This window comes from Quercus suber, unplaced genomic scaffold, assembly GCF_002906115.3.
Source record: "Quercus suber isolate HL8 unplaced genomic scaffold, Cork oak 2.0 scaffold_279, whole genome shotgun sequence".
Lineage (NCBI taxonomy): Eukaryota > Viridiplantae > Streptophyta > Magnoliopsida > Fagales > Fagaceae > Quercus > Quercus suber.
The window spans coordinates 399,097-413,394 of record NW_027069735.1 but is presented as its reverse complement, the minus strand read 5'-3'; the positions used below and the strand labels follow the sequence as shown (position 1 = coordinate 413,394).

Here is a 14,298-nt window from a genome sequence, read left to right as displayed (position 1 = left end):
TTTTTTTTTTTTGTGTTTTTAAATTTGAGTTTGTGTTTGGTTCTGGGTTTGTTTTTTGTGTTCTTTGTGTTCTTGGTTTGATTTTCTGACTTATTTTTATATTTTAAATTTTGTTTTTATGTTTTTTAATTTTGTTAAAATTAATAAATTAATTTTTGAAATTTATATGCTGATGTGTCAGGGTGATGTGGCATTTTTTATAATATTTTAATTCTTCCGGCTGCCACCTCAGCAATTTCCGTCAGTTGACTGACGGAAAGGACTAAAATGGAACGCGTTAATTGGTTTAGGGACTAAAAGTGGAAAAAATAAAATGTAGAGACTAAAATGGAAAAACGTCAAAATGTAGGGACTAAAAGTGCATTTACATTCTTGACTAGTCTTCAAATGACAAAAGCAAAAGAAACTGGGGAACTAAATGACACTTGCCCAGTTGCCCACCAAAACAGTCAAAGCTTTTTTTTAGAGAAACCATATGGGCGACTGAGTCTAATTATGCTCCATCAGCAACCAGATACACAGAGTAAAACAGGGTAAATATTAATAAAGAGAGACTGAGATGAAGAGAGAGAGAGACTGAGACAGATATGAAAAACTTGTTGAGGGAGCAGGGGGGCCTAAGGCTAAGGGGCAGCACCGTCGGGCACAGGAGGTGAGGAAGACCGATCGGGCAGCACGTCGTCGGGATGTAGCTTCCGTTTGAATGGGAGATCAAGTTTGAGGCTGGCCCGATTTGGCGATCCGCGATCTCCTTCTCCGTCCGACGCGTCCGTTCCGTTGGTTGTTGGTTGTTGCGTGACTTGCGTCTGTGAAGTGTTTGAGGCCTGATCTGATTTCAGTATATTAGGTTTGGTTTTTTTTTTTTTTTTTTTTTTTTTTTTAAGAATCCATGGGTTACTGGGTTTGCTGCCCTCTGTTGGGCTTTCCGTGGGCTTGCCATCCATTTTTTTTTTAGAATCCGTGGCTTGCTGCTTGCTTTGTTACAATTTTTTTTTCTCTTTCAGATTTTAATTCAAATTTTCTTTTGGGCTTTTTTTTTTTTTTGCTTGAAAGTAGAACAAATTAAATATTTTTTTTGTTAGGGTGTTCCTAATTTTTGATTGAGGGTGTTCCTAATTCTTTTTTTAAGGGTAAACAAATAAAAAAATTTAATTATTATATATATATATATATATTTTTTTTTTTTTCGGTTCAGGGTGTTCCTGGGAACACCCTGGGACCAACGTGGCGTTGCCACTGCCTTTAACCCCATTGCTTTGCAAAGAGAGGAAGAAGATGATGGCGAGATTGTGGAGCTAGAAAGGCCCTCTAAGATAAGAAGAACCTCTAAGATAAGAAGAACCATCAAGCTTGATGGCAAGCTGGTATATGAGTTTTGACGGTTAGGGGAAGGGGATAAGGAGGATGGCGAGCCTGATCCACCCAATTTGACTCAACAACCAAAGGAGGTTCATGTAGTTGAGGAGCCTGTGAAAGAAGCTCCTGAGTACATAAATGATGTTGTCAAGAATGTGCAAGTGGAACTTGTTGAGATTGATCTAAACGATGGAGAAGGAGAAGAAGTTGAAGAAGAAAGAAGGAAGCTGATAGCCTTGTTGAGGGAACACAAGGATGTTTTTGCTTGGATTTATCAAGAAATGCTAGGTTTGAGTCCGAACTTGGTAACACATAAGTTAAAGGTGGATCCTAATGCTAGGCCTATGAAGTAACCACCAAGGAAGTATCGTTTAGATGTGGAAGAAAAGATAAAAGCTGAAGTAAATAAGCTTTTAAAGGTAGGATTTATCGAAGAGATTGAATGTCCCAATTGGTTGGCCAACATAGTTCCTATAAAGAAGAAAGTTGGTCAAGTAAGAATCTGTGTGGATTTCCAGGATCTCAATAAGGCTTGTCCTAAAGATGAATTCCCACTCCCCAATGTTGATATTTTGGTGGATGAAGCTACTGGTCATGAACGTTTTTCCTTCTTGGATGGCTACAATGGTTATAATCAGATCTTTATGGAGACAGCAGATGCCTAGAAAACCGCCTTTGGAACATCTTTTGGGAACTATTTTTATAAGGTGATGCCTTTTGGGTTAAAGAATACAGGTGCTACCTACCAAAGGACTATGACTTTGATCTTTGGTGATATGCTTCATAAGCAAGTAGAAAATTATGTTGATGATCTCGTGGTGAAGGAAAAGAATCCATTTTAGCACTTATTGCATTTAAGGCAAGTCTTTGAAAGGTGCAGAGAGCATAACTTGAGGATGAACCCTTCTAAATGTGCTTTTGGAGTATCTTCAGGGAAGTTCTTGGGTTTTCTTATCCATTACAAAGGGATTGATTTAGACCCTACAAAGGCCAGGGCAATAGCTACCCTAGTCCCCCTACAACTTTGAAGAAGTTGAGAAGTTTTGTGGGAAAAGTTTCTTATTTAAGAAGATTTATTCCGAGTTTAACTGAAATTTTAAAGCCTTTGGTGGAGCAAACTAAGAAGGGAGTAGCCTTCATATGGTGTGATCAATGCCAAAAAGTATTCAAGAAAGTTCAGACAATATTGACGGATCCTCATATAATGGTGGCCCTTTTATCTGGCAGACCTCTTTTGTTGTACATAGCCAACACAGAACAGTCATTGGGAGCATTGTTAGCTTAGGATCAAGAAGGGGTGGAAAAGTCAATGTATTATATTATCAAGCTTATGAAAGGACCAGAGCTAAGGTATTCAACTACTAAAAAGGTATGTTTATCTTTAGTTTTTGCTGTGTCGAAATTTAACTATTACTTCTTATGGCATCGTGTACAATTGGTGGTGAAGAGCAATCTTGTGAAGTATCTCCTAACCGCCCTCAATTGTCAGGGAGAATGGCGCAATGGGCCATCCTGATGGCGTGCCTTGATATTGAGTGCATAAGACTCTCTCTCTCTCTCTCTCTCTCTCTCTCTCTCTCTCTCTCTCTCTCTCTCTCTCTCTCTCTCTCTCTCTCTCTCTGAGGCATGAATCAATTCACAATTTTTTTTTTACTTTTTTTTTTTATATTATTATTCTCATTGTTGGTTCTACATTCAAAGCTCAATGATGTGAAAAGAGTCAAAAGAATCCATTGTTATCATGTTCTTTGTTATGATTTGGTAATAAAATTTTGAAAATTATAAATTGTATTTAGTTTTTTTATTTTTTGTATGAATAAATAAATTGGTATCTATATGTTGTGATAAAAAAATAAAAATAAAAATAAAAACTATATTGCTGTGAGATGATGTTATCAATTTTTTATATTTATTAAGATTAATATATAAAAATATCTGGTTGGTGAGCTCGGCCAATTCTTTTTTCCTATCATGGAGCTTTTGGTTAGTCTGCTGGATGTTTGATAAAATATTTCAATTTCTTTTCTTACTTTTTTTCAGAAAATATTTTTTATTAATTATTTTGGACTTTTTTATTTTCTAAACTTTAAAATACCAAAATGTCCTTGTATTTTAGGCGACTAATAGTGCATTTTTAACAGAATGAGAACATTGAATAATTGTGAAAAATTAGAAGACTGAAATGATCAAAACGAAAGTTACATGACTTAATTGAATTTTGGGCAAAGTTAGAGAGTGTAATTTGTAATTTAACCTTCAAATTATACATAAAAATGGTTTTCTGGATTAAGTAAATAGTATCTGAGTGGCATGAGATTTGGCATGTGGGTTAAAAATGTAGAGAACACGTAATTCGATAATAGGATTTTCAAACTTTTTAATTCAATAAAAAATTATTAAATGATATAACGTTACTAGAATTATATGAACTTGATCCTATATGCATATTAGTGGTTAATTTGTTGCGCATGGATTAATAAATATATATATATATATATATATGTCAATAAAGAAAATATTTTAATAATATAATTAAAATTTTGAATAATAAAATAGATAAGGAAAAAAATAAGAGTTATTTCAAGTTAAGTGACAAGAAGCACATATTTTAACACCAAGTTTTGGAGAAGCAGTTTATAGTACTTTTAGAAACTAGTTTCTAAAAGTGCAGTTTCCTTTTTGGCAATTTGGTGCTTAGCTTTGTGTTGATTTGTATTTAAGGATCTATGAATAAGAATTGTAATCTTAATGGTAATCAGAGATATGGTATATGAAATTATAAAATTTAGGCTAAAAAGGCAAAACTCACCATCTACGTTTTACTATTTTTCATTTCAGTCCTATAAATTTAGGTTTTGTCATTTCAGTCTTTTAAGTTTCATTACTTCCCAATTAAATCCTCTGTTAATGTGCTATTAGTTTTTGACGTTAACTTTTTTTTATTTCTTAATTTTAGAAAAAAAAACGTTAATTGAAATTTAAAAAAAAAAAAAAGGAAAAAAAAAAGACAGAAATCGCTTGGAATGCAGCCTCAAAACCATTCAAATCTAGTACAGAGTAATTGTGGTTCTTCATGGTTAATTACTACTTACTAATACTGGGATTGCCCTTCTTTTTAACTCTTTTTTTGGCTAACTACAAAAATCTACTAATGGAGCTATGTTTACCTCTCAAGCATATAGAATTCAACCACGAGTACACAAACAACTCCATTAAAGCAAAGCACACAGAGTCCACTATACAAGAACCAATCCCTTAAAACCTTAACATTTTTAACAATTCTAAATAAAAAAAAAAAAAAACCCAGATTCAATATTGAGAAACTCAAGTACAGAGTTCCAGCCTAACCATAAAGAAATAGAATTTCAATTCAAAATCTGAACTTTTCAAAACCTAGAAGCCAAAATGGGAGAACTCACAAAACTCATATGAGGACCTGCCACAAAGAATCAAGATCTACTTTGGAGAAGTAGTCGCATCTCTCTCTCTCTCTCTCTCTCTCTCAATAAAATTTTCCCACACTTTCTCTCACTTTCTTATTTTTTCTCTCTACATTCACTTTCTCACTGTTTCACTGTTTTTTCTTTTCTTTCTCCCTCTTTCCCCCTCTTTCTATTTCTCATTCTCAGTTTCTCAGATCGGGGTGGGGTTTCATTTTTGTTGTTCAGGTGTGGGAGGAACATTCCTCTAATTGGCTTTCTCTATTTTTTTTTTTAATTAACATTTTTTTTCTAAAATTAAGAAATAAATATAAAAAAATAAAATAAAATAAAGTTAATGGTAAAAACTAACAGCACATTAACGGAGGACTTAATTGGGAAGAAATGAAACTTAGAGCATTCTCATCAGCTCTCTCATAAAAAATGTCATTTTAACACACCAAAAACCTACTTTATCATTTTAGTACATCATTTTACAACATCCAATCTATCAGATGTTTTATTCTTCCCTTCTATACATTAAAATAATATTTACACCACATTAAAATAATATATTAAACTCCTCCAACAACAACAACAACAACAACAACTCCTCTAACATTGCCGCAACAACGGCCACCAACCATTGCCACAACAACACCGACAGCCACCACCGACACAAACCCACATCCACCAACAGCACCTTTTTTTTTTTTTTTTTTTTTTTGTGTGTGTGTGTGACACACACACACAACCAGGAAAAAAAATAATCCACAACAACCCAAAAAATAACCACCACAACTACCCAATAATCACCACCACAACCACCAAATTGCCGCCACAACCACAGTACCACTGCCACAACTAACCCACAACCCACCACATTCACAAACCTCAAAACCCATCCCAAATCAAACAAACCCACAGCTCAGGCGGCGAGATCGGCTTCAGGCGGGAGACGTCAGCGGCAAGATTGGCTTCAGGCAGCTTCAGGCGAGATCGGTTTCAGCGGCTTGAGGTGGCTTTAGGCGAGATTGGATTCAGGCGGCTTAAGGATGAGAGAGGAAGAGAATGAGAGTGAAGAGGGAGCTGTGGAGGACGACTATAGCTCTGGCGAGATCAGGGGCTTTGACGAGATCAGCGGCGAGATTGGCAGCTTCGGCGAGATCAGCAAGAGAGAAGAACTCAGATGCAGAGAGAAAATATGAGATAAAAGAGAGAGAGAGAGAGTCGGACTGAATATATGAGAGAGATTCGGACTGAATATGAGAGAAAGATGGCACCGTGAAGCAAAAAAGAGCAAAAGGGAGAAGAAAAGAGCATGGGAGAGTGGAGAATTTGGAGATGGTGAAGCAGAAAAGGAGTGGCTAAACGTGAAGATGAAGTAATATTTTAATCGGGAGGAGAGAGAAAGATGAATAAAATAATAATAAACATAAATGGCATTCTTCTCCATATGCTCTCATATTTGAGAGCGTATTGTAGCATGTCTCAAAATTTTGAGACATTTAGCACAACTCATGAAGGGCTGTTTTTGGTGTTTGGTGTGCCAAATGCCAAATATTTGGTTTTTGGCATTTGGCACACCTGATGAGAATGCTCTAAGAATTAAAATGACAAAACTCAAACTTATAGGACTAAACAGTGGCGGCTCTAGGAATTTTTTTTAGAGGGGTCATTTAGAAAGTTAGACTAAACAAAATTTAATAAAAAGAAAATTTAAATTATTTAGTTATTGACAAAACAAAAAGTCGCAAATACATAAAATGTTATAATATCATTCTATGAGTTTTCATATTTTGAAATTATTACATGATAATTCATTATCAATTGTTATTTTCTATTGTCAATGTGGGTAGATATAGCCATTTTATTTTATTGAGTTTGTATAACATTTTTATGCAATTGTCACTATCTATTTGTCATTGTTTTTATAAAAATATTTTAAACTAAATGGCAAAACTCATCCCACTTGCACTATATGAATTATTGACTCACACAACCATACACATCCATGCATCAATAATACACTAAGTGTCTACTTAACTAATTAAATGCTTGAATCTCTCTCATGAATCTCATCTCATCTCTATTCTCTATTTGACTATCTCGATATCTTTGATTCTAAGAGTAAAGAGTGAGTGTTTGTTAGTTGTGCGTATGTGTCTAATATGTGCATTATTATTATTATTATTTTGTTATAAAGTAATTTGTGTGAATTGTGATGTGTGTGAATATGTGCATGTATAATGTAAATATAATATAACTTAATATAATTTAATAATCAAGAAATACAGAGGGTTTGATACATGTATGTGTATTGTTATTATGTTATAATAATTTTTAGTTATAAAGTTAGTGATTTGAGGAAAAAAAAAATAAAGTGAATATGTAATCAGGGTGTGCAAGATTTAAGCCAAAGTGTGCAAATATATTTTTAATGATAAATTAAACAGGTAAAAAATATTATATATATATATATATAATATTTTTTTAATAAAAAGTCAGGGGGTTCATTTGAACCCCATGAAATACATCTAGCGCCGCCCATGGGACTAAAATAAAAAATGGTAAAACTTTTTCTTTTTTTTTGAGAATGAAAAAATGGTAAAACTTAAAAAGTAAGTTTTACATTTTGGCCTAAAATTTAATAATAGATGTTTTGAATGTCAAGTGTAAAGATAAAAATAAAAATAAATGAAAGCTTTTGTTTACAAGTTTTATTTGTTTGTGTTAATGTTAGGTTCAAGCTTAATTAGTACTAGCATGCCATGAGTTCTAGTTAGCTCAACTAGTAAAGTCTCTAATGATTGAATAAGAGATCTAGGATTCAATTCCTACTTACACCAAAAACCTATTAATGTCTTGGTCTAATGATAAAAAGCTATCATTATAAATAGGCGCTATAGGTTAAAACTCTCTCAAAAAAAATAATAATAATACTAGCATGCTGGTCATAATTGCAAATTCAAGCATCAGGTTTGGGTCATGATAATAGTGGTATCTGTTAAAATAATAAATTCTTATTAAAATAAACACTGATGCTCCTTTTAAATTCCTAAAAATTTTGGTATTTGGATTTAATTAAAGTAATATTCTAAGTATCTTAAATTTTGTAAAGGGAATTTTATTTAGAGCAAATTATGCTATTAATTATAGTGTACTTCTAGCGCGCAATTTGACAAAAAGAGTGTAAACCAACTTGAAGCCACTGCCACCACAATATCTAGGATCCAATTTTTATTAGTATATGATGTATGTGTGTGCTAGTTAACATAATAATAATAATATCTAGATAGGGAGATTTAAGCTTTTATTTCTTCTTCCTCTTGAGCTTCTCCTATTTTCATGTTCCCAAATGCTTGGCTTTTATATAGATCTTTGAGAGTGTCTATAATCCTCAGGTGTTGCTCTTAATTAATGGATCTTTTGAGTTTTGATAAGTTTGAGTCGTGGATTTCATGGGTAAGTGAAATCTTTAGCTTAGTATGGAATTTGGACAATCTAATCAGTTGCTAACTTTCTTTGAATATTTCAGCCTAAAGAAATAACTAAATTTGTGGGAGGAAATAAAATAAGGGATTTGCATGGAATATGGAGTGAATAAGGAATTTGAGGTAGTTTTTTAGCCTTTGACTTGCATGTGTTACACTTACGGGCTCATGGAAATGCATGTGTTCCAGGCCCACACGATTCTTCTTTCTTTTAGATTCAAAAGTGTATCAAAATCCTCTCTTTAGTCCTCCAAATCACATCTCCAAAAAATTTCCCAAATAAAATACATGAGCTTGGGCCATGTATAAAACTAAGCTGCTGTAAATAGATATATTGGGCCCACAAAGAATTTGGTCTTTGCTTCATTTGAGATTGTAAGATATTCGCAAAAATAGTCATCAATAGAGGTTGTGTGGGGTCCAAGGACTGAGGAGTACTAGCCGAGGATTAACTTGCCCAATTTAGGCCCAAAAGGGTAAACGAGCTCCGAGGACTCTGCCTACCCAAGGAGAGTAAGAGAATTAGGACAATTGATATCTTATGAAGGCCCAAGGAAAGGAGAAAAGATAACAATGGGGGCAAGGATGGTGGGAGGAAGTTTCCTAAAGGATATACCTCTCACCTTCACATTCAATGCCCTACACCAACCTTATCAACTGCATTAATGTAGAAATGACCCCTAAACAGCAATTTCATAGCTAGCAGCCCCTTCTCCCACCTTCAGCAGAGTCTTGATGGGACAAGTATCCTGAGAAATGCCCTGAGACATACAGGTGGAGGGCTGGGATGCATGGAAAATGGATATAAAAGGAAAGGAACCCCCTCAGTGGCGGAGCCAGGAATTTAGGTCAGGGGGGGCAAAATTAAAAGACAATATTGGAAGTAAAAAATTAATCTAAAAAAATTAATCGATATTAATAACAAAATAAGTAAACAACTATATGATAACATAATTGTTATACAGAATCTAACATAAAATGTAAACTTTAATTTATTTTTTCACATCTAGCTTATTTTACTCAATTGCCCTTGGCGATTTTTTATATTTTGAAACCGCTGCATGATTTCTTCACACTCAATAGTCTTGAATATATATTTCTCAATATATGTGACTAAGCAATCATTCATCACTGATCTCTTATTCGATTGCGTAATTGATTTTTAATTATGTTCATTATTGAAAAAGCTTTTTCAACAGTAGCTATTGCAACTGGTAAGATCAATGCCAAAGTCACTAATGAGTAAACCAATGGATATGAAACATTCTTTTTCATTTCTACCATCTTTTTAGCAAGTTATCCAATTCTTTTAACGGCTGACAACTCTTCAGTGGACTGTATGTCATGGATGTATGTCTCTAGTTGGCTATCCAAGAAAGAAACTTGACACATAAAAAAATTCTACAAGTGGCTTTGTCTAGTCCATCAAGTTTACTAAGTGGGATCCATTAATTTTATATATATAATTGTACTAGGAGTAGAAGTCTACTACTACTAGAAAAGTTGGAAAGGTAACATAAATTCACTTAATTTGGATTTTTTTTTTTTTTTTGGTAGGAGAAGGGGGGGGGGGGGTCAAAACATTTGAAACTTCAGGGGGGCAGGTGCCCCCCTCGCCCCCCCCTCCCTCCGCCCCTGAACCCCCTAGAAAAATGGGATGAACAATTTCTAAGGACATATAGAACAGGAAAGAGAATAGTGAATTGCCTTGTGTAGAACTGGAACTAAACTTATATACAAGAGATTGATCCTCGGATTTGCCTGAGGAGAACATTATCCTCAATTGCTGTTCAAATTGCTCTTATCTATTACTTTGGACTCTTCGGTCTTATACTTGGACTTATCACAGGATTGCACTTGAGTTAGTTACTCACTCTATTAAAAATTCTATTGTTTGGGCTTAATTCGAGGGATAAGGTATCATTGATCTAAGTGGGCTTGGGCTCTTATTTTTTAAATCCTTATAGAGGTGTAATGTATTTATTCTCTCTTTTTTTTTTTTTTTTTTAAGCATAAATAAAATTTAATGGACATAACAATAAAAGTAATATATAAATTATTACTTGGTATTTCTAACAGAGTCTTATAGACATTTTAATTGGCAGATAATATATTACTTCTTGTTAAATAGAGTCGTCAACGATTTATTTTTCTCTTAGCCTTGGAAATCATGAGACTTCTCTTGACCCAATATCAATAGTAAAATAATTTAAATATAGTGGCCAATCACACATTAAATCAACAATTTTGTTTTTTTTTTTTTCTCTTGAGGGTTGAAGACGAGAAGAAATGTGAAGTCGGTCTTCTTATTTTATTGGTCAACTAAATACTTGAAATTCAATAAATCCTTTATTTTCTTCTTTTTCTTCATGCGAAAATAAGTGAGATAAATGGATATTTTACTATAAAGTTATAATAATTATACTCAATTTAATTTGATACACACAATGACTCTTGATTTCGTTAAGAAGTCTCAACTTTGTCAAAACCCATTTCCTAGTATATACTATAAGATATGGCCGATTTGCTCATTAAAAGTCTCAACAGTGTATAGGGGGAATGGGCAAACTAAGCATGTGATGGGCAAGTATGTAGTAAGTTAGGCAACGTTTGGAAAAAAAAAATGGAAAGTAGCATCTCGAGTTTCTAAAACTCGAGATTTACATTAAAAATCAAGTCTCAAAAACTCGCTTTCTGCCTGCTTTGTACTGTTGAGTTGGACAAAATGACACACTTGGATCTCGAGTCTTAAAGACTCGTTTTCTAAATATCGAGTCTTTAAAACTCGAGGTTCTTCGAAAAAAACGTGTTCCAACTTAAGACCGTATTTGATGAAAGATTTCAAGGAACTCGAGTCTATAAGACTCGAGTTCCACTGGGCAAACTATTAAAAACATCACACGCTTAACACCCAGCCTGTATAACACAAGTGCTCACAGACACAGCCTTCTCACCTAAAAACAGAGCATCCTCACTAAGTCTCTTAGCCTCACTAACTCTCACCCTTACTAACTCTGACTCGCCCATAACTCTCACACCACATTGCCTCTCACTCTCACTCACCACATTGCCTCTCTCACTGCTCTTCCTTCTCATCATATTCATATCTCAGGTAAGGGTTTGCATAATTTGATTGTCATTGTAGTTGGGTATTAGTTGTCTATGGGTGTGGGTTAAAGAGTTTGACTATTTATTTTGTAGATAGTTGACATAACTTAGTTAATTTTCCAATATTGTGAATTATAGAACTTTGTTTTGTTAGTCTTAATTTTTTGAGTATTTATTTGCCCATAAAAAGAAAAGGCAAAAATCTCATTTAGCTCTACATAACATAATATGTAAATTCTTCAAATAACATACTAAATACAAAGTTAGTACAATCTTTTGGAGCTAAAAACAACATAAAAAAGAAGAATTGAGAAAGAAATCTAACAAAACAGAATTTGTACGAATGGGGAGAGAATATATGGAACCTTATGAATTTTTTATCATATGAGGAGAATCCTTTTCATCATAAATCTAGCCTAATAGATTAGTTTTGAAACTAACTAAATAAAATGGTTTAGATTGTGAAATAATACTGTATAAAATAACTTGTCTTTAGGTCTATAACAGGAATAGCCTATTGGAATTCTTGGTTACCTGTTAGGATACTAGCTATTATGTACTGAAGCTACCATGTGTTGTATTGTATGCTAGTATTGTTAGCACAGTAATACAGTTAGTTACAGTAATGCAGCTAGTCAGTTAAGCTATTAAGATGAAATGCAGTTAGTTAGTTAGTTAGTTAGTTAGCTTTTGGGTGGGAATTGGTTAAGCAGAGATTGCATTGTATATAAGCTGTTAAGATGATCAATTAGAGGTTATCCAGAGAATTAACCCAAGTTTGTGCCTATCTTCTTCTTTCTTTGCTTAGGAGGTTGGTTACCCTCGAAGTAACTGTGATTTTCTTCCTCAAACCTCATTCCTTCCTTCTCAAATTTCTGAACTACCAAGAACTTAACATTACCCTTATACCGAAGAACCAATCACCAACTGCTCCTATAATGGTCTAGCAGACCAGCACAGATAAGTGCAGATTGTACTAACAATGCAAATAGCAGAAATTGGTATATGACACAGTCCTCAAATTTCTTGCATTAAGCAATCACATACTGTGTTCACTTTTAAATTGAACAAAGTATGATAACATAGCATCAAATCAGAAACAAAAAGCATGACAAAATTTAGATTTATAAGTCAATAAGGCTGAGTTTATAGTTGTTTTTTATGCAATCATGGTTCAGATTATGTGATTTAACTAACACAGTAACTTGACTTGAACAGGTTCACAATGCCTGAAATTGATATAATCCTATACCACAATGGTCCGCTTAAGAATGCCAATGCGAACAAGGGATTGCCATTTGAAGGGCCAGGTATAAAGACCTATTATACTCAAATTGATCATTGGTTGAAGACCCTTGACGAATTGAAGAAGATTGTCATGGAAGAGTTGTGTGAGAATCCTGCTATGCACAACATACAAATTACTTATTGTATGCCAAATGAAATCCTGAAGCATCGGTTTAATTACAAGTATATGGTGATAGAAACAGACAAACATGTAAAGATCATGTTTGACAAGTTGGAGAGAATAGCTGAAGTAACTAACATTGAGTTGTACATACAGTTGGAGCCGCGTGCAGTCTGGCAAGAGGATATCCAACAAACAACCACAAGCTTACAGGTTACGGTTCCGGATGCTCAATATGAGTATTCTACACATGTAGAGGATGATGATGTTCATGCCGATGGTGATGATGATGATGATGGTGATGACGACGACTATGTTGATGAGAATATTGCCATTAACGATGAATATTTTGCCGAAAGAGATGAGTATGAAGATATGATTGGCCGAGGGGACTTTGGGGACTTTGAGAGGGACATTGAATACGATGAGACATTGGATAGTAGCGAACCTTATGCAGACAATGTTATTAGCGTCCAAAACATTGCGAACACAATCCCTGCCTACGCACCTCCTGCATTGTCATTCTCTGCAAATACTTGGGAAAATATGGTTGATCTTTCACATATTGAGATGCCATTTGTTTCTACTTGGAGAGAGGGGATGAATTTGTGCGAAGGGTTGACTTTTACCAATAAAGAGGAGGTGAAGCGCGTATTAACAAATTGTGCCCTCAAGGAAAACAAACATTTTACGATCACTAGGTCGACGACAAAAAAACTTTGTGCGAAATGCGTGCATGAGTCATGCAAGTGGTATGTCTGCGCAGTTATGAAGCCTAATCTCCACCAACTATGGATGGTCACCGTGTATGTGGGTCCTCACACATGTGTATCGATTGGGGTGCGAAATGATGGTAGAATGATGAGTTGTAATTTTATTGCATCAAACATCCATCAGAAGTTATGTGAGGATCACACTACCCCAGTTAAGCATCTCAGATCTATGACAGAGACGAAATATAATGGCCATAAGCCTTCTTACTACAAGGTATGGGATGCGAAACAAAAGGCGATTGCAAAGATGTTTGGGAATTGGGAAGAGTCTTACCAAATGTTGCAAAAGTTGCTAATGGCATATATTGATCAGGACCCGACTACCTAAGTGTTCTATCGTATCACACCCACCGATGAAGATGACACCGTATTGTTGCATTATGTGTTTTGGTCTTTCAGGCCATGCATATCAGGATTAAAATATTGCAAGCCGGTTATGAGTATTGATGGGACCCATCTGTATGGTAAATATCAGGGAAAGTTGTTGGTTGCAATGGCAACCGACGCTAACAACAAGGTATTCCCTTTCGCCTTTGCTGTTGTGGATTGTGAGTCAGGGTCTAGTTGGAGGTGGTTTTTACAGTGCCTTAGAGAAGCGATTGGCCATGTGATACCTGACGAAGGCATTTGCATAATTTCTGACCGACATCTTGGTATAAAAAATGCCATTGTAAGTTGGCCTAGAAGGGATGATGGAAGAACACTGGTATTTCATAGATATTGCCTTCGACATGTTGCTA

At 34.7% G+C, this 14,298-nt stretch overlaps 1 protein-coding gene across 1 annotated transcript; it reads left to right on the top strand.

Annotated features, from left to right (window-relative positions):
- Positions 1-12,602: 12,602 nt before the first annotated feature.
- On the top strand, positions 12,603-13,886 carry LOC112011980 (uncharacterized). The gene has a single exon (XM_024044336.2). It carries the CDS (start codon positions 12,603-12,605, stop codon positions 13,884-13,886), a length of 1,284 nt encoding a protein of 427 aa, XP_023900104.2.
- Positions 13,887-14,298: the final 412 nt, after the last annotated feature.

Bases quoted from the DNA above. Each gene is read 5' to 3' on its own strand.
- LOC112011980 (XM_024044336.2), top strand. From the start codon at position 12,603: ATGCCTGAAATTGATATAATCCTATACCACAATGGTCCGCTTAAGAAT.